Raw genomic sequence first — 20,635 nt, forward strand, 5'->3', positions numbered from 1 at the left:
ATAAACCTGTAACTTATTTGCAGCCGACGTTAATAATCAACGTGATGGCAGTCAGCGTAACGTAAACTGAATAAATGTATTGTATATGGCCAATGCTGAGCTAAACGTGGTTACTAACATTTTTTGCATTCAGGGCTTCTTTGTTTGGGCCTTGTTGTATGAAGTTGAATGGCATGCAGCAGCTGCCGGTGTTTGCTGTCCTCTCTCACGTGTGGCCGCGAGGACGAGTCTCAAGTCGGGTCTGAAGGCACTGTGTGCGACTTAAGTTGGACTCAAGTCCAAATCTCACACTTGAGTCCCCTCTGCTAAATTGTGTTGGGAATGATGTGGATAGCTGGTGATAGCTTTGGTAGTAATCTTAAATGTCATGTACGAACACACACACACACACACACCCTCACACAGCTAAATCAGGAAAAGCAAGGCTTTTCATTTCTGGGCAAATGAATGGGTTTGTAGTAGGAGTCATCCTGAATTAAATAAATAAACAGTCAGTGGTCATGGCAAAGCAGGCGGACAGACTGGGGAACAATGGGGCCTTTGGCAGGATGCTGGTCTCCTGAGTGTCCTGCCTGTACTTGGTGGTGAGGGGTTTTGAAGAAAAATGACCCATTGTCTCACTCATCCTTTTTCTGAGCCTGAACAGTGAAACGATGCCTCTGGATGCCCGCCCAGGATGACCTACCATAAAGCGTAGAATAAGCTCCAGTTTATCCACATGGACAGGTAGGTACAGCCTTACATTGTCCTTTTTTCCACTATGGTGCTGTGAAACGCTAAAGAATTTCCTACTATGCAGTTCTTTGCTTAATATACATAAACAAAGGCTTTATTTTTTTCACAATCATTTTAATTCAACTCGAAATGTAGAAGGTCATACAACAAATCTTTAAGTCTAGTAGCAGAAAATAAATAGGTTTAAAATTAATAGAGGGTGGTTAAACAGTGGGGTTTAATGCTGTGCTGAGAGGTTTAGTTTTGAATGCAGCTGACCTTTGTCTCACTTTGTATTGTTGTCTCATATTGTGTTGGTACTTAGTTTTATATTCTTGAAAATTATGGTACAAGCACTGAGCTACTTTATCTTCTCTCCGCCCGAATAAGTTACGGAAATCTCAAGAAACGGAGACAGTCTCATTGCCACAGAGGCTCAAATGGATATGTTCTTGTTGACCATTGAAAACATTTGAATGGTATTTTCTCTATAAAGCAAAATATACTTAAAACTAAAGATAATTAAGCAGGTGTTTTATAATAAATAAGAATAACAAATAAATAAGACAATTTACCAGTGATAAAGGTACAAGCATTTTAACTGGAAAGCAGTCCTCAAAGCCTGAAACAATGAGACTACAGCATAACCACCCTTTTGGTGTAGCTTACATGTGCATAGTTGTTGAGATTGGTAGCTGTAGTTGTTTAAATTTCTAGTGAAAGTATGTGTTCCATATTGTAGTTCACCATACCACTGAGATAAATTATACAATTTATCTTTTTCCAGTGTTTTTTCTAAACACTACTGCTCTCAGTCATCCTAATTAGTTGCATTTAGTCTCTTAAAAAACTAAACTTTAAGTTCTGTAAATGATTGAGCTTTCTTTTCGTGTTTTTCATCTGATGTTACGACAACAGGGTCATTACTCCCAGTATCAGGAATGTTATCATCTATGTTAACATTCTAAACAGGTCATTAACCTCAGAGTGTGACTGTTAAAGTCTAGCACGTTTTCAGAAGGTTTGTGTAAGGTCATTAGGAGTCTTTTTTTATTAAATACATGATTGCCATCTTGTGGATTAAAATGTCCACTGACAATAGTGGAGAAAAGTACATGAGCTTCAAGCTAATGTAGGCTCTCAAAGCGAAAATATATTTAACTACACTGATAAATTTGTATTCAAAAGCAGGTATTTTTTTGCTCATTAATGAATAGGCCTACAGAAAATATTCACTGTGTATATTACATCATCTCCTAATGTCCTTTAAGATTCATATTTTGCCCAAGCTGTGCCTTACTCAGCAGATCGCCTTTTCTTTGCAATTTCACTGGCTTAATAGCCGAGCATTAAATGTGTCATGTGTCAACTAGTACACTGTTACAGCATGTGCACATTTTCAGATTTGATCAGAGCTTTTGTTGCGTGAATACCAAAGAGAGATGGTATATTGTTGTTACCATTGGGGGTCCTGCAGCGTTGCTACCGGTGTCTGGAGCTCACTGAGTTGGAGAAGGGCAATGGCACAAAGGCATCTGGAAGGAAGGAACTGTGGTAAACATATATCTCTGCTAGTTCAAATGACCCTGACTAGGTCTGCTGCTCCTTTGGGCTTGCCCCAGATCAGCCCATGACATGGCCAGTTAAGACAAGATAACATCAAAGATTAAGGCCCTCCAGCTCTGCTAGCAAACTGCTGTTATTTTGTTTGTTTGGAAGGCTGTGTGTTGGATTTTACTGCCCTGAAGGAAAACATCATCTACCAGTTAGTGTAAAAAACATTTATGGCAAATAGCGATCTGTCTATCTAACTATACATCATGTTTTATTTTATCTAATTTTAAAACATAAATTCAAGGACATACATTATCATTAGTCTTGTTATAAAAACATCTGTTTTTAATTTAAGGTACATCTGTGACCCAAATTAGAAAATGATACTTATTGCGGTGTAGATAGTTCTGACAAAGGCCAAACATGATATGGCGCTTTAGTGTATCATGTAATCCATGTGCAGTGGCCACTGTAAATGACAAAAACCCTGGTTTGCACAACTTTTCTGTGAAAAATATAACTGGCACACTGATGAAAACTGGCAAAAAGTCACCTCATATCAGAGTGTTTATTATGACAGAAATATCTAATTGGGTGAGGAAACACGGATGCAATGCTTTATAATGTCCGACTCATAAACACATAAACATAAATAAGACTCAAAACTCATGTTTTGAGCTCTTGATGTCTGCTCTATAGGTCAGCACAGTACCTCATGAGTTTTAAGTGGCAAATATTTACTACCAGAATGATTGGAGTATTTAAGGACAGTAAAATGGACTCTCCTTGTGGGACAAGAAACAGGCAACATCTGATCTACTTTTAGGATATTAAAATATTGCTTTATATCTTCAGTTCCGGTGCTTCAAATCATTTGACATAGGCATTTTAAGTGAGTCCAGATGTATAATGTACCTGTTATGTTAAATATTTTTAGGATAGGATTGAATACCTGACAATTGAAGCTTTGTTTATTAGAGCAGTAGTTGGGTGCCTAATTTTTAGCAACTGAACTAACATACATCAGCTTTGAAAACAAGTCTCCATTGTCTTGTGAGTGCAGTTTTAAAATAGTGTAATGCAAACTCAATACAAGTTGCTTTACTCATATGCAGGAGACGCAGAGCCCAGGCTGAGGGAAGTTGTTGGCATCCACCTCAAGGCTCTTCATCTCAGTCGCTTCAGTGGCCTTAGTAAAACTGGCACGGGACGCAGTCACCCTGGGGGTAGGATAGGCTCGGCTGAGAAACTGGGAGAAAAATGAACAAATGAGATGGGACTGCCACCACTCTCAGGCTGCCTATGGGATAGCCCCCCACAGCCTGGTGAGAACAGTTTAATGATAGCAGTAGGAGAGATGGGAGAGAGGAGGAGTACATGCACCAAGTTGCATGTTTTTGCTCTGGTGTCTTGTGTCACTCTTTTCTCTTGGGGAAGGGGTGGGGGGGGGGTTCACATTCAAGTCACATGGTGGAGCTTGATCTGTTACATAAACACAGACCTCCACAGCCCCCAGTCTGCTCACATCAACTTTGTTCAGTAAATACATGTGGATAAAAACTCTTGTGATGACATTGGCGGCGGCCAAGGAGAGTTGTCGAGATGTTCACTCCTCCATGTTGCATCATTTCAACACTCGGCTATGCTGCAAACCCTCACAGCTCCCAGTGACCTCTTAAAAGGTGAAACTGTATGGGACTGAAAATTCAGTCATTCCAGTAAAATATTTCGGCGATTGACATACATTAAAAAAATCCGATAAATGTCTGAAGACCTCATACAGCAAGTGCACCACAGCAGTTTTTATGAATATTTTTCACTTATTTTGTCTTGAAGGTCGGAAAAACTTTGTTTATTCGTCAGCTGTCATGTTAGATTTTCTTGAAAGTTGTTCGTAATTCACAGATGCTACCACAATTGAAAATGCTTTCAACGCTAAATATAACTTTAACCTAATGAATATTAAACACTTTCTTTTGGCTGTCACATGATGCCAGTCCTTGTGACAAGAGCAATGTCAAGCAATGTCTAACAGGGGAATACTGTAATATTTTCCTGGCTCTGGGCAGTCCAATCAATATTTATCAACATGAACCACAGTTTCCCAAAGCCAGAATAGCCTGAATTGTCTGAGGAGACAGGAACAACAACAAAACCAGACAGTCATTGGTTTGGTTTGACTTTATGCATTTCTGCACTTCTGTTTTTGCTTGAAGTAATTTGTGCAACTTAAATATTTTAGCTCCGTTTCAAAGACAAAATTCATTTTTGGAAAAAGGAAACCAAATCTATTGTCTCATATTTCCCTTTTTGTAAAAAGAAAAAAAAAAACGGTATCCCTGACTGATATAAAAGACATGGATAGATTGTAATAAAGTAAGTAATGATAAATTAGTAAAGTAATACCTTGTTTAATTTGAGTGTGACGTAAAACCTGGTCCTTGGAAGAACCAGAAATGAAAATAAGGCCAAGTTAAAGATGGAAAACAACAGTTAAAAAGAAATCTTATCTATTTTACTTTTATCACCGCATTTAACCTAATCAATATTACACACAGAACTCTATAAAAACAGGTCTGTGAATTTAATATAATAGATAAACATCTTATATAAGATACAAAATATATAGACATACTGTAGGTATATAAACAATACCTGCAATTACAGTGAAGCAGAGTGTTAATTGTAAATCCCAACCATATAAACTCTATTTGACTTTTAGATGAATATTCACTTATGAACCGTCTTCACTGGACCATCTGTGTCTTTGGACGATGGGAAGATTTTGGATGGAGAGGAATGCACTGCAACTTAAAAACACGTGCTTATTTGTCCCTTAGGGATAGCACATGTCCAAATCCCAAATGCTCTAGTCATTCCAGCAGCATCCCCTGTCTCATTTTCCTCAGTGCTGCACCAGGGGTGCTCACTACGCCACATCTCCTCAGTCAGACTGAGAGGGGAGCCTTGAAGGCGAGGCCTCTGGAAGATGGATCCTGCAGGCCCAGATGGCTGGCTCTCAGAGCTTTCTTTACACCATAAACTACAGAATAATATCTAAATGCAAAGACTTATGAAGTGCTTGTCCTGTCTCATTTTCTACGTGTCTTGCTGCATTTGTCTTTGCTCTGGCTAAAGACAGACTAATATTCTTACAATAGACAAAGGAAATAAATATTTTTACTTTTAATTTTAAGGAACTGTTTTAAAACTGAGATCTGATTGATTGAGGCCTTACCAATGTTGTTGAACGTTATTCTTCGCTTTATAGCTGTATACAGGTAATAACTATGGGTTATTGAGGGCCTTGTGAAAGTAACATTATAATAATATGGTCACTGTGACAATGAGCAGACACATTTCATTAAAGCAAGCCAGACACTAACACGTTTATCTGTCCTCTATTAAAAGTAGTTGAGTTTAGATCCCTTCCCAAACTTGACAGCAAGGTCTGGCACATAGAATAAAGACATGGAGAAATTCCTTTCCGATTTTAATCTTGCATGAATCTCCTCCTCATCTGTACTTTGTCATGTCATTTCAGGCTTTGAAAAAATGCAATGAAGTGTGTGTATGTGTGTGTGCGTGAATGTGAGAGAGAGAGAGACAGAGAGAGAGATAGATACTTATGTCCACACACAGCTGCTCTTGCTGTTATGTGAAAAAAATCCATCACATGCCTTAAGTAACAACGTGTGCTACTGCGCTCGGCAGGCCGAGGTGAAAGCTTGAAGTATAAACATCAAGCTAGAAAAGATGTGTAGCTATAGTGCAGATTGCAACCTGTCCACTGCTCTGTTATCTGGCCATCTGCCTGGATGGAGGAACTAAATATTATGACACTCGATATGACTGAGCGTACTTGCTGGTTACATTCTAGCGGATCTGCACTGAGGCAAGGTGGCTTCTGTCTTGGTGACACTTCTTTCCTTAAACTCCCTGTCTTTGTCTCCCCAAAGTTGCTTTTTCATAACTGTCACCCACTGTAAACTGTTATGTAATTGTAAATAAGACAGATAATAGAATATAAAGGTTGCCAACCTGCATTTGTCGTGGTTGATGTGTGTGCTTGAGACACATATAGAGAGTGAGAGGAAGAGGTGTGGATGTTTTAATGACCTTTTGCATTTTTACAAATAAGTGTGAAGTGTGCCACGACTCTATACGTCACCTTTTTTTCTGAGCTACTGCTGTTGTGTACATGGTTAGAAGCATGAAGATGTTTACCTGCAGGAAGCTGAGATACATACAGTAGACAGATGGAGACATTTAGGGGGGGAGAGAGACCAAATAAGAGAAACAGAGAGAGAGAGAGACCCTCATCATCTGTGTTGCAAATGTTGCACATGAGCATTGGGGGGAGGTTGACTGTGTTGCGATTAACACGCTCCCTCAGCTGGGTGTTCATTTCAAGCTGCAGTACTATATCCTCAAGTCTGAACCCTCGGATGAGGGTCATTTGCCAGAGGAGGATTTTTTTTCTGCCTCTCTGTTTTTTATACTTCCTTCTTGGGCAGAAGGCTGGTGTAATAGAAACCAGACACAAGCCAGAATGTGAGGCATTCACAGCGGTGAGACCTCACTTCTTCACAGAGTGGGAAAACAGGATAAATAGAAAGTCTAGTCTAATAAGCTCCGCCACTGGTTCTCGTTTTTAAGACGGAAAAAGGCCAGGACATTAGGATGGAGGTGGTATTCCATGGATCAGACTGTGCAGGGGATATCTAGAGAGGGCAGAGGAGACCTTCAGGATGGGAAATGCATGTGCAACTTTTCCAGGTGGGTTGTTTCATTTACTGACTTTCCGCTAAAGAAACTGTCTGTTCAACTATCCTGACACATGATTGTAGATGCACGTTGTGTTACAGTGAAATTGTGAGGTCCTGTGTCTGAATAAACCCTGTGGAACATATAATTTCATGCCATTGCAGTCTTTCAAATATGAATATTCTGCTATAAAGGTAAAGCAATTGAACCAATGCTATAAGAAGCTATAGTTATATTTATATCCAACAACATGATGCATGTTTAATAATGTCAAAATTTAGGCCTGCACTTGCATTTATGATGAAATACACAGTTCTATAATTGGTCAACTAAAATGTTGTTCCTCTAATTTACCCTTGAAGTATCCATTTGTAGTATACTTCTATTTAAAATTGGCTCCATTTTGTGGAATTTAAAAATACCAAGAGAATGTATTTAATGCATTTAAACATGTGTGACATTAATAACTTTGTAGTTAAAATAAGGTCAGCTATAGGTCAGCTGGAAACATTTCTACCTGCATGTGGCACTATTTTAAAAAATAGTATAAAGGAAAAATGTCTTGGAGTACGTTGTTTTGTGTGATTTCTCAGCAGACACATATTAAGCAAAACCTTATGAATCTAAGATTCACTTAGTCTAAAGTAGACATGTACATGTTTTAAAGGCAAGTCCCACTTAGAATTTCAAGGGCAGACCTGCTTAAAATGGCAGCAGCAAAAATTAAAGACAAACAAGGCAGCACAATCAACATAACACGCTGTAAAACACATCAACAACAGGCGGATATCCCATAACACTTAAATGTTAAGGTATAATGTTGACGCTATGATACACAACAGATTCATTCAAACTTCAGTGTAAATCCTCAGTGTAGCGGCCCTCCTGTCATGCCATCCCGGAGCAAACATGAGTTGCCCACCATAGGTGCCATCTGTCCCCTCCCCAGCGTCAACAGTGCTGGATCTGGAGGGGAGGCCTTGTGGCTGAGCAACAAGCCTCTCCTGTTCACTCAGATGGCAGGGGAGATGGCACATCCCACACCAGGGAACACAGTGCCGCAGTCATGAGATCAACATGAACTCTGCAGCTCTGCCCCATGAATGGGTCAGGAGCACTACCCTGTCTCCACATTGAAGCTTCATTCACCTCACAGAGTCAGTAGTGACTCTGACTGTGAAGACAATATGACACCGAGGTTTCACGTCATCTGTTTGTGTGTGTGTGTCTGCATGTCCCTTAGCATGACGTGTTGAAACAGTTGAAACATAGAGTACAGTATGTTTCTGAAGTGGCACTATGGGCTTTTCATACATTCAGAGCTGTGTCAGTTTCAATTTGTGTTTGTAGTCTGTCACGCTCTTGTACTGTTCTTGGGTCAAAGCTATAATCAAAATGATTGCTGGTGCTGGTGAGTTTGTGTGTGTCGGAAGTGTTTTCCTCTTTTTGTTTTAATCTTGCCTTTGCTATTTTTACCATTGCACAAACCATTTCAATATGTTAGAATGGAATATAAGAAATACTACACGGTGCGTGTTTATGTAGGGTGACTGAATGACATCAAGCTACGTAATGACATCAATCAACACAAGCCATTGTCTTGTGTTTGGCTGTGCAATCAATTGAAAATGAAGGTCTCCTCTAAATGAAGAAGTCCTACTGTGCAGATTACAGTAAGATTTAGAGCTGATTAAAACTAAGAGCTGCAAACAAAAAAAGCATCCTTACAGGGTTTTCTGTATCATTCAATTGAACCCAAGAATTACAGAATAACAGTGAAAAATGTCATTGTTACCCTTTGGAAAAGCATTTCAAATAGGTCCACACAGGATTAGAGCTGAAATGGTTCGTGATTCATCAATTTGTTGATTGAGAGAAAATAAATTAGCAAGTATTTTGATATTCAATTAATAATTTATGTCATTTTTTGAGCAAAAACGCCAAGAATCATCCAGTTTCATCTTCTCAAATGTGATTATCTTCTGATCTTATTAGTCTTCTATGATAGTTAATTGAATATCTTTAGGTTTTTGGAGTGGTAGTCAAACAAAATAAGATATTTGATATGTTAAGAGAAGACTTAGGCTCTAGGACACCTTACAGATGATGTTTGGTAGATTAATCAATAATGAATGTAATCGTTAGTTGCAGCCCTAGTCTGGATTTGCCACAGGTATTTGATACAAGGAATGGAACTGTAAGAATATACAGTTACAACATAGTACTACAAAGTAATATTCACTGTGAATCCCTTTATGAATTCTTTATTCTGTCTTTACAGATTCTAGTTGAAAAGCTTGTTAGAGCAACATGAGCTGGAGCTTTCTCACTCGTCTCCTGGAAGAGATCCACAACCACTCCACGTTCGTGGGGAAAGTGTGGCTGACAGTGCTCATCATCTTTCGCATTGTGCTCACAGCGGTTGGAGGCGAGTCCATCTATTCGGACGAGCAGACCAAGTTCACCTGCAACACCAAGCAGCCAGGTTGTGACAATGTATGCTACGATGCCTTTGCCCCTCTCTCGCATGTCCGCTTCTGGGTCTTCCAGATTATCATGATCTCCACTCCTTCTATTATGTACTTGGGTTACGCCATCCATAAGATAGCCCGAAGTTCAGACGAGGAGCGCCGGAAGCACCACAGGCTCCGCAAAAAGCCTCCTTCTCACACACACAGATGGAGAGAGAGCCACCATCTGGAGGATGTCTTAGAGGAGAATGAAGATGACGATGCAGAGCCCATGATCTATGAGGATACATTGGAAGTCCAGGAGGCAAAGCCTGAACCAGTGAGCAGCACTAGCAAAGGCCCACCAAAACATGATGGCCGCCGAAGAATTATGGAAGAAGGCCTGATGAGAATCTATGTCCTTCAGCTCATGTCACGAGCTATTTTTGAAATCGCTTTCCTTGCAGGACAGTACCTCCTATATGGTTTTCGAGTTAGTCCTTCATATGTGTGCAACAGGGTCCCCTGTCCACACAGAGTGGACTGTTTCATCTCCAGGCCCACAGAGAAAACAATCTTCCTCCTCATCATGTATGTGGTAAGCTGTCTTTGTCTAGTGCTAAATGTGTGTGAGATGCTGCACTTGGGAATTGGCACCTTTCGGGACACGCTTCGCATGAAGAGGAACCAGGGCCGACGGACGTCATATGGATACCCGTTTTCTCGCAACATCCCATCCTCCCCACCGGGGTACAACCTTGTGATGAAGACAGACAAACCTAGCAGGATCCCCAACAGCCTCATCACCCATGAGCAGAACGTGGCCAATGTGGCCCAGGAGCAGCAGTGCACCAGCCCAGATGAGAACATCCCTTCTGATTTGGCAAGCCTACACCGGCACCTACGGGTCGCTCAAGAACAGCTTGATATGGCCTTTCAAACATATCAGACCAAAAACAACCAGCAAACCTCCAGAACCAGTAGTCCTGTATCTGGGGGCACCATGGCAGAGCAAAATCGAGTCAACACAGTCCAGGAGAAACAAGGAGCAAGGCCGAAATCAGCCACGGACAAGGCTGCAACCATTGTGAAAAATGGAAAGACGTCTGTCTGGATCTAGAGATAAATCAAATTTAGTAAATTAATATTAAAAACTCTTTAGACTCCGGAACTGCACTGTGACACAGCTGGAGGATGTGTGTGTGTGAGAGATGCGACCTTGGACAATAACAACTGAAAATTTCAATCACACAAGGAATTCAGTACATAGTTTTAGGGAGTAAAAAAAAAACCACACGTGAAGAAATGATCAAATCCAGTATCATAAATCTTCTTTGCTTCTGTGGTGTCTTTTTGTCCTTGCCACAGCTTTTGGACATGGTTAACATGCGCTTATTTAGTTAAACATCTCTAATTCCAGCTAAAATGTCAAAGTATAAACAGACTGCTTTGAGCTATTTATCTGATCTACCCTTGACTGCCAATGAACTGGATTAATTTGAAGAAATCTAACTTTCAGAAGTGTATGATTATACCAAATTTCAATCCAAATTTGAAAATGCAGTGAAAAGAAAACACTGTACAAATGCACAATGACTCATTTCTGAAGAACGATGATTGTTGATGGAAAGATGCATGTTTGATATTGGGGGAAGTATTTTTGGATGTAGTGTGGATGAGAAGAAAATTAAATGTGAAATTTTTTGATAAAGGTAATGAAACAAGGCTGTGTCACTGTAGGCTATTTTGGTAAACATCAGCTTAGCGTGATGATCTCTTCAGTTGTTGCGTGCAAAGCATTTATCTATTCTATATTTTCCAAAGCCTTGCAGTGTCACATTTGATGGGATAGAAGCAAGTGAATAGAAAATCTGATTATTTTCTTTACTAAATACTGATTTTCTGCAATCTGAAGCAGATGATGCATGCTTTACATCTGGGAACATAGAGTATACACATAGGCTACAGTAGAAACCCCATCCTTAGCTATATAATCTTATGTCTAGGCATGTTAAGTTTTTCATTCATGTCATCAGAGCAGTATGTTTTCTAAAATATTTAATCCTGCCTTCACTGTTGTCATACTTCAAAGTGCCTCAAACTTTTAAAGACTGTTCTAGTATTTTATTCATGAAGAAATAAACTGATTTGAAACCTCTGATTTCTTGCTTAGTAATAGCCATCTGCATTTATGCTTTATCATGCTTGTTTTGGAAACTGCAAAATGAAACATCCAATTAAAGGTAGAAGCTTGCGATAAAGTTTCATTGTTAACAACAAGACAAGTATGTTGTTATAGCAAGGAAGTGTCATATTTGTAACAAGAAAAAGAAGATATTAGGCTATGGCATTAACAATTGGTCAAATTGTAAATGGCTCATTTATACAAACTGATTAAATGTTATTTCATGCTGAGAATATTCTGTTAGTGACCACAGTAGATGTGTCATTAGTGTATATGCTCTAGGAAGAATTTTGAAATACATGAGGCAGTAAACCTGTAATGAGAAGAATCACACTTACAGTAGGAGGAGCATATTATTTTTTACAACCCAAGAAATCCCACTGCATTTTATAATCTTAAATATGGGAAAATATCCTAAAAAGGGGAAAGCAACTCTTTTCCAGAATCGACTGCAGCAATAAGAAAATAATTTTTTTTTAACTTACTGTAATTATTAAAACAAGGGGTGTATGTGTCAAAAGACTGATTTGTGGACTTTTCAGTCACTTATTGGATAAGTAGCAGCAGCTGTGGACTGCTACTTAGAACAACCTACAGTACATTGGAATGGCTCATTGTATACAACAGCCCCATCTGAAAAATGATCACTAAATTATATTGTCTGTATAGTCCACAAAATTTCCACTATCTACTTGCCAATGTAGTGGAGGTTTCTTTGTTTACAGCAAGTGGCACTCCACACCTGGTACAATCAATAAATCGTTAACAGAGAGAACAATGGCTGTTTGTCCTTAGAGAAAGAAATGTTAAATTACAATTAGCTTGTTTTTTTAAGAATAAAAGTATTGAAATATTTAGTGTTTGGAGAGTTTCTTATCTAGTGGATTTGCATCCCTGGAAGAAACCATTTGGTGTGCCTTCACAGCCCTTTATTGCCTATTTCCCAACAGTTCTGCATAACTCTTTTGGTAATGAGTTACACATTTTGTTTCGTTACTACAGATGTGTGTGTCAGTTTTACATAGATGTGATCTAGCATTTGAGGTTGGATGTGGCTAGGGATGGGGATCGAGACCCGGTTCCAAAAGGATCCGGTTCCAAAATTTCTCAAAACCCGAAAATCAATAAGGTTCGAACTTATCGATACTGCTTTCGAGACTTGCGGTTCCTATGATGTAACGTTATGTCTCAAGCGTCAAATGTGATTTAATTTGAAACGCAATGGATAAGTATGAGAGGCCGATTAGGGTGAAAACATTAAAAAACAGACACACGCACACTGAAAACTGTCACACACGCACTGACAATGTGCGCATATACACTGAAATACAGGGGTATCTGAGTGTGTGTGTGTAAAATTATTTTAGTGCGCCCGGAAGCTGTTGTAGTGTAACAAGAAGCCTTAGATTCCTGTCCTAACTTTCAAAATAAAAGCATAGCTAACATGATGATACATGGATTTCAGTGCGAGTGCCTTGTTCAGAGAGATTGTTTATCTAAGCAATTATATGAACAGTTAATAATTTATTATATTTATATATTTAGTTCAGCATCCCTAAACCTACAGGGAGGGATATTTATTGTATGTCACATTTAATTTTTGCTCCTCACCTTCAGATATTTTATAAACTTCATCTCTGTCTTCTTATTTACGTGAAACCTACAACACTTCACTTTATGATCTACAATATGCAATGATTTGCTGAGCTTGTTATACACATTCTACATGTATTTTGACCATGGATATATAGCTAGCTGCATCAGTGACTTCCTGTTACAATGAAACAGGCACTGAAATGACTTCACTGAAACACACTTAGATACACACACAGACAAGTAGCCTGTATCCTACTCTGTGTGAAGTTTGTGTGGTGTGAATATTTTCAGTGTGTATGTGTACTTTGTCAATGTGGATGTACACATATTTCACTGTGTGTGCCCTTTTTAATGTGTGTGCGCACATTTTCAGTGTGTCTGTGCCTGGTTTCAGTGCATGTGCTTGGTGTGTTGTTGGTGCATGTATGATCATTTTCAGTGTGTATGTGCACATTGTCAATGTGAATGTGCCAGTATTTCCGTGTTTTCAGTGTATGTGCGCATATTGTCAGTGCGTGTGTGACAGTTTTCAGTGCGTGTGCGTCTGTTTTTCAGTGTTTTCACCCTAATCGGCCTCTCATAGATAAGAAAATCATCAGGCTGCAGTCTCTGCCTGCTCTCTGTCGGCTCCTACACACACACACACACCGGCAGCAGCAGAGCAAGACGCTGCGCCGTCGCGGTGGAATAACGTTACAGTGAGGGTTAAAGTGCAATTTATACTTCTGCGTCAAATCGACGGCATAGGTGACGGCATAGGCCTAACGTGCACCTCCTCAAAAATGTAACTACACGTCGAGTTGACGCGGACCGTAAGCTCTGTGATTGGTCGGCCGGGTAGCCTTGCAATGCCTCCGAGCCGTCTAGACGTACCCCGCTCTTTAAAGTAACATTTACTAGCGGACAAAACAGCAGCTGTAACACAGTGAATCAATATATTTGACTGTCGCAACCCGAGCGAAATGATTCGTTTCACTTTCAGAATGTGATCCATTCGGTCGGTAACATTTGGAAAGGCTACACTAGCTGCACGTTTATAATTATACCCCCATTTACATTAGCGGAGCGCTAAACCGGAAGTTAGCCTGCTCGGCCTGCCTGCAAAAGTCCACACAGTGGACGCTGTAGCGCTACTGCCGACTAGCGTTTTGGGGTGTAATTGCAGAATGACGGACACACCTACGCACAAGTATAAATGCATGGCTACGTAGACCCTACGCAGGGGTATAAATGGGTCTTAAGTTAGCTCCAAACTACTGTAATGTTAGTGGATGACAGCTACACTCGTTTCTGTAAGTACATGCAATAAAACCTTCGCAAGTAAAAAGACAATACTTTATCAATACACCTGTCTCTAAGGTAACGTTAAACATGTAGAAATGGTTAATTAAATCATCTCTGTCCCCAGTATCTCATCCTATACGTTTTATACAAGCACAGCTAACGCTAGCTTGGCATCAGCCAAATGTGAAAAACAAGCTAAATAGAAAGCTGTCTGTCTGGAGCACAGACTGGTCTTTGTAGTCTTAAAAACTGATACAGACTGATGTTATTCTTTCTAAACGTCACTCACTACTTGTGATGTCAGATAAAGTTATTGAGTTACTTTGCTGTTGTCTAGAAACAACATTGAGCTGTATTTAAAATATTAAATTAAAAACAACCAGGCAGTTAATATGTATACTTCAATATATGTTTATTTATCGCAAGTGATATGTCATCTCAATATATAACGTTATGGCACATTGAATATTTTCCTCATATCGTGCAGGCCTACTTCATGCCCGTTGGTCTGGTCTTACCAAATAACCATCACTAAATAATAGTAAAGTATCGATTGTGGTATTGATAAAGAATCGGATCATTAAGCAGTCTCAATAAGGGTATCAATATCAATAAAAATTAACGATCCCCATCCCTAGATTTGGCCTTTAACTTATCCAAGAAGTCAATACAACAGTTATCCTATCACTTTTGTCACTGCTTACTTAAACTTCTTGAATATAATTTTTTTGTAAAAAACAAAACAAAAAAACTAATGATAGAAGTTGTATACACACAGTAACTCAAGATTGATAAAAAAGGATGCTATCTCTAAAGCTATTTATTTATTCTGTATAAATCTATGCATTTTAAAATGCATCTTAGTGCATACATTTATGCATGTGTTATATACATAAAACTAGGCTGTGGATTAACATATTAATTTATGTTAAGTTTGACTACTTCTCTTGAAGTTTATGGGGCCCCTTTTTCTGGTTAACATATGAATAATTCTTGTTATAATGACATCAGTTAACAACATATCTTGTACATATCTTAAAACAAGAAACAAATGAAACGTTTCTTGTCAAAACTCTGGGCTATTTTAAGTAAAGTTTAACTGGTGCCTTGTTATGCTGTAAGGAGGAAAGTGCTGATATATAATAATGTTGCTCTCTTCCATAAGAAGGCCTACCTATTATTTTTCAGTGGGGGCTAACATGTGGATTATAACAGAGACGTTTTATAAACAGGCTTTTACATTACGCTGTAGGCTTCCACATTTCTCCAACTTCTATCGCCGAAATCTTTGATCAGGACATAAGTCTCACATTAAGCAAATTTCAAGGACCGCCATTTTTCACCTACGTAATATTGCGAAAATCAGGAATATCCTGTCTAAAAATTATGCAGAAAAACTAGTCCATGCATTTGTTACTTCTAGGCTGGATTACTGCAATTCCTTATTATCAGGCTGCTCGAAAAAGTCCATTAAGACTCTTGAGCTGATCCAGAATGCTGCAGCACGTGTTCTGACAGGAACCAGGAAAAGAGATCACATTTCTCCTGTTTTAGCTTCTCTGCATTGGCTTCCAGTAAAATCCAGAATAGAATTTAAAATCATTCTTCTTACCTACAAAGCTCTTAATGGTCAGGCACCATCTTATCTTAAAGAAACTCATAGTACCTTACTACCCCACCAGAGCACTGCGCTCCCAGAATGCAGGGTTACTTGTGAGTCTCCAAAAGTAGAATGGGAGCCAGAGCGTTCAGCTATCAAGCTCCTCTCCTGTGGAACCAGGTTCCAGTTTGGGTTCAGGAGGCAGACACTATCTCCACATTTAAGAATAGGCTTAAGACTTTCCTCTTTGATAAAGCTTATAGTTAGGGCTGGCTCAGGTGAGTCCTGAACCATCCCTTAGTTATGCTCACCCCATTAATGCATGTTACTAACTCAACTTCTCCCCTTTCCGGTAGTCTTGTGCTTTCTCGTCCCTCTCCTCTCTCCCTCCTATCACTTCCTGCAGGTTTTTCTGGCTCTGGAGCTGTGGAGTCTGGATCTGTGGTTGCGAGTCACCTGCTGCCCCCGTGTTCCTGCTCGACACCCTCTGCTGCAACTATTGTTACTGGTCCTATTGTTATTATAATCATTAACATTACAATTGTTATCATTAACACTACTATAAATATCTGTACCATTATTCATTTAGTCTATAGCAACATTACCTTTACTGTCTGTACCTCTGTGTGTATATTGTGTAGGCTGCCTCCCTCCCCTCTCTCTCTCTTCCTCTCTGTCCCTCCCTCTCTCTCTGTCTCTCTCTCTCTCTCTCCCCTTCACCCCCAACCGGTCGAGGCAGATGGCCGCCCACCCTGAGCCATAGTTCTGCTCGAGGTTTCTGCCTCTTAAAGGGATGTTTTTCCTTGCCTCTGTCGCCTAGTGCTTGCTCTTGGTGGAAATTGTTGAGCTTCTGTAAATAACATCACAGAGTACGGTCTAGACCTGCTCTTTTATGAGCAGGATAAGCAGGATGAGCAGGATGAGATAACTGTTGTTGTGATTTGGCGCTATATAAATAAAATTGAATTGAATTGAATTAAAAACGACAGGAGTTAGTTCTAACTTTATGGCCACAGGTGAAGTAACAGGTATTTCGAAGTGGAAGAAGTTGCTGTCAACGTAACTGCGAGCAGCAGGAGATAAACACGTGGTTCCAATATTTTCGAGCAATGCATGGTGGGATTTCAAAATGGCGCTCTGGCTGCGGGAGTCAAGTGCGATGTCCTGTGTTATGTAGCCATCCACTGTCGTTAGCAGGCGGTAAAGTCTCTTAATTTTGACACCTTTTTGACTCTTATGACAATATCCATTATGGGGGGTTTGTGTTTCGCGAGAGGAGCGTTCAAGTCCGCCGGCTGTCTTGGTTTTTACGCCAGAAAATACACCGGTCGGTATTTGTGCGTAACGCTTCCCTCCGGTGTTTCAGCTCCAGCGGGGATCCGTGTCAAGAAGTACAGCCAGGAGGCGGGTAACGGTAGAGATGTCCCTGGACAGTTTATATGCTATCACCTCCCTCACAGGACCTTACTGAAAATTCAGGGACAAGACACAAGCCCGTTTCTTCAGGGGATTATAACCAATGACATGGGGCTGCTGGAGGAGCCTGGACACACAGCCATGTACTCACATATGCTAAATGTACAAGGAAGAACACTGTATGACATCATGTTGTACAGGTACAGTACACTTCATCGTACCGTTTAAACACTTGTACGTGTTTTCAGTAAACACCAGGTTGAGGGTGTGGCTACTTTACTTATCTTGTAAGGCAGTTGCTTGTGCGTTAGCCTAATGGCAGATTTCAGGGCTGTATCTGTGTGTACAGTCTGGCTCCCTAACAGTAAGAAGAAAAACTCATTCAAAAAGTCACTTTCAACAGAGCCAAATTAAAAGGCAATCCACCTTTGCCAGCTAATGTGCTGAGACAGTTTTGCCTTAATTTTTCAAACGTGTCCTCAGTTGTGACACCATGTTGCAATCCTACATGAAGCAGCCATGAGAGGACATGGAATAGCCTTCCCCAAATAAAGGAACTGAGATGCTGTCATAACGCTATTCCAATACACTTTGAAACTGTTATCTTTTTTGTATTGCTAGAACAGCTATTTGGGGTTCAAATCATAATCAGAAATACTTTTATATAGCATACAACTAACATACCCAGCTGTTGTGGGAGGTGTATCTATTATTTGCAGGAAAACTGGTCAAATGTAGACATATTTGCAGCTTAATACAGAGATGATTTTATATCTGTGATAGGAGGAAAAAAGAGACCATAAGCACATATGTAATTCAGTGAAACCTCTATTTTGATGGATAGATAGCAGTACACCTAGCGCATGAAATATTCTACCCCAGCCTGTCAACAAAAATCTTTTATGTGTTTTGACACAGGCATAACAGTGCAACATTTTCAGCAGATACTAATTTATCGTAGCTGGTCATTTCATTCTAGTATACAGTTGATGCCAAATGTCCACTCTGTCTGGCATGCTAGACCTCTAATCCAGCTAGATTCATTTATCTATCTAGAAGCCTTTTGATAGGTTTGGTAAATCTGTGTACAGGCTGTGTTTGATCAACATCTCCTCAGCCTGTTGGTACTGTTGCACAGGATATTTTACACCTTTTATCAGTTTTATTATTACATGGACTTTGGTGAAGTCATGTACCTCCCATCATATCTCTGCTCAAGGTCACCTAATCAGCCAAAGCTAATAAAAAAAAGAGTGACAGATTATGCCACTTGTAATGTCTTTTGGTGTTAATCACAAGTTTCTTTTTATAACAATTATTAACTGAGGTAGCCTGGGAAGATTGAGAAATGATGCTCACCATATAAGTATGTTGTTACAACAAAAACAAAATAATTCCTAGAATTGTCTGATTGTATAGTTTTTATGGTTAATTTTCTTTTTTAAAACTCTAAACTTGCTGTATTTCCTTTCAGTCTGAAAGAAGCTGATGCAGGACTCTGCGTTTTCCTGGAGTGTGACAGCACGATTAGGGACTCAATCTTGAGACATTTGAAGGTGTACAAGATCCGCAGAAAGGTTAAGATAAACCCCTGTCCAGAGCTGTCTGTATGGGCAGTGCTCCCCAAGCACAAGAACGCAGATCAAGAGGCCAGTAAACCAGAGCTCTCCTCCCAAGACAAAGCCCTGGTATGGGAGACTGATCCTCGAACTCAAGAAATGGGCTGGAGATTGGTGTTGGACAATCAAGTTGACCCCTTGGACATAATTTCATCATGTCAGAAAGGTGACACAGAGGAGTATTACAGACATCGCTACGCAATAGGTAAGACCAGTTAGTATGTTAAAATACATGCAGTTTGTATTAAAAGAGAAACAGGGCAAGAAGTGAGGATTTGTATGCACACATGCTCTTGACATTGTTGAAGAAGGTTTGTTTATTTTCTCTGCTGTCATTATTGTCTAGGACTTCCTGAGGGAGTGAAGGACCTTCCCCCTGGTGTGGCACTGCCACTTGAGTCAAATCTTGTCTACATGCAGGGCATCAGCTTTAGCAAGGGCTGTTACATTGGGCAGGAGCTCACAGCCAGGACTCATCACACTGGGGTGGTTCGGAAACGTCTGATGCCAGTACGCTTGTCAGCTCCCGTCCAAGACCTCGAGGAAGGAGCTGCGCTACAGACGCAGTCAGGAAAGCCAGCTGGGAAGCACCGAGCCGGGGTTGGAGAGCTGGGTCTGAGCCTAATCCGCATGGCTCATGCCAAAGAGGTGTTGACACTCAAATCTTCTAACGGCACCACAGTGACACTTAGGGCTTCTGTGCCAGACTGGTGGCCTAAAGATGTATAATTCAACTGAAGAGTAGGATGTTTTATAGTTCCCTCAAATGTGACATACATCAGATCTGACAGACCTCTCACATAGACAGAACCACGAGAACAGAATGTTACACTGTCATTGCTTAACAACTGTCTGGCACTAATCCATATTTATGAGTATTTTTGTTTTGTTTGCAATAAAACCTACTTTAAGAGTATTTTACCCTAAATTGTAAAGTGTTATTTACCAGAGAACTATACCGTGTAACTAGGGCTGGGCATCGACTTCAATACTTTTTAGGCACCGACCGAATTGCCTCAATACCACCAAGTATCAAAAAATGTCTTGTCTTTCGGTACCAAATTTCGAAACCTAAATGTTCTTGTTAACGTTAATGAGCCAATAAGCATGCAGTATGCTTGATTTGCCCAAATCTAAAAGTGATTGTAATTGGCTGTGGTCACGTAAACACTAGTTCACGCTGGTTATGCACAGACACGTGGTTTTGTGTATGTAAAAGACGTGGAGAAAATCAAAAGTGTAGCTACATTACACCAGGCTTGATGCAACAGCGCGCGATGCAATATTTGCGACATAATATAATTGCTGCCAATAACGGCGACACGACAAACCTGGTGAAATCCTTTGACTGTGCATGGAATAAACTTAAGAACAGAAAGTTGCTCCGTCTTTGACTGCAATAAGAGAGAGCCGGTTTAGTCATCGTCTCAGCGCTCTACTGCCACTGAGC

The 20,635-nt window shown here is 40.0% G+C and overlaps 2 protein-coding genes across 3 annotated transcripts; both read left to right on the forward strand.

Annotated features, from left to right (window-relative positions):
* The first annotated feature begins 380 nt into the window (after positions 1 to 380).
* On the forward strand, positions 381 to 11,646 carry gjc2 (gap junction protein gamma 2). Of its 2 annotated transcripts, none has more exons than XM_038717795.1 (2): positions 381 to 726; positions 9,317 to 11,646. In XM_038717795.1, the coding sequence occupies exon 2, from the start codon at positions 9,346 to 9,348 to the stop codon at positions 10,603 to 10,605; it is 1,260 nt and encodes a 419-aa protein (XP_038573723.1). In that variant the 5' UTR covers positions 381 to 726; positions 9,317 to 9,345; the 3' UTR covers positions 10,606 to 11,646. The 2 variants fall into 2 exon arrangements, with proteins under 2 accessions (XP_038573723.1, XP_038573724.1); XM_038717796.1 differs by lacking the exon at positions 381 to 726 and adding an exon at positions 6,328 to 7,047.
* A 5,606-nt stretch (positions 11,647 to 17,252) lies between these two features.
* On the forward strand, positions 17,253 to 20,106 carry iba57 (iron-sulfur cluster assembly factor IBA57). The gene is made up of 3 exons (XM_038717801.1): positions 17,253 to 17,766; positions 19,041 to 19,390; positions 19,532 to 20,106. The coding sequence occupies exons 1-3, from the start codon at positions 17,387 to 17,389 to the stop codon at positions 19,912 to 19,914; spliced, it is 1,113 nt and encodes a 370-aa protein (XP_038573729.1). The 5' UTR covers positions 17,253 to 17,386; the 3' UTR covers positions 19,915 to 20,106.
* The last annotated feature ends 529 nt before the right edge of the window (positions 20,107 to 20,635 follow it).

Source organism: Micropterus salmoides, unplaced genomic scaffold (genome assembly GCF_014851395.1).
Source record: "Micropterus salmoides isolate LMB-PRFRI ecotype aquatic unplaced genomic scaffold, ASM1485139v1 Ms_hic_scaffold_14, whole genome shotgun sequence".
Classification (NCBI taxonomy): Eukaryota; Metazoa; Chordata; class Actinopteri; order Centrarchiformes; family Centrarchidae; genus Micropterus; species Micropterus salmoides.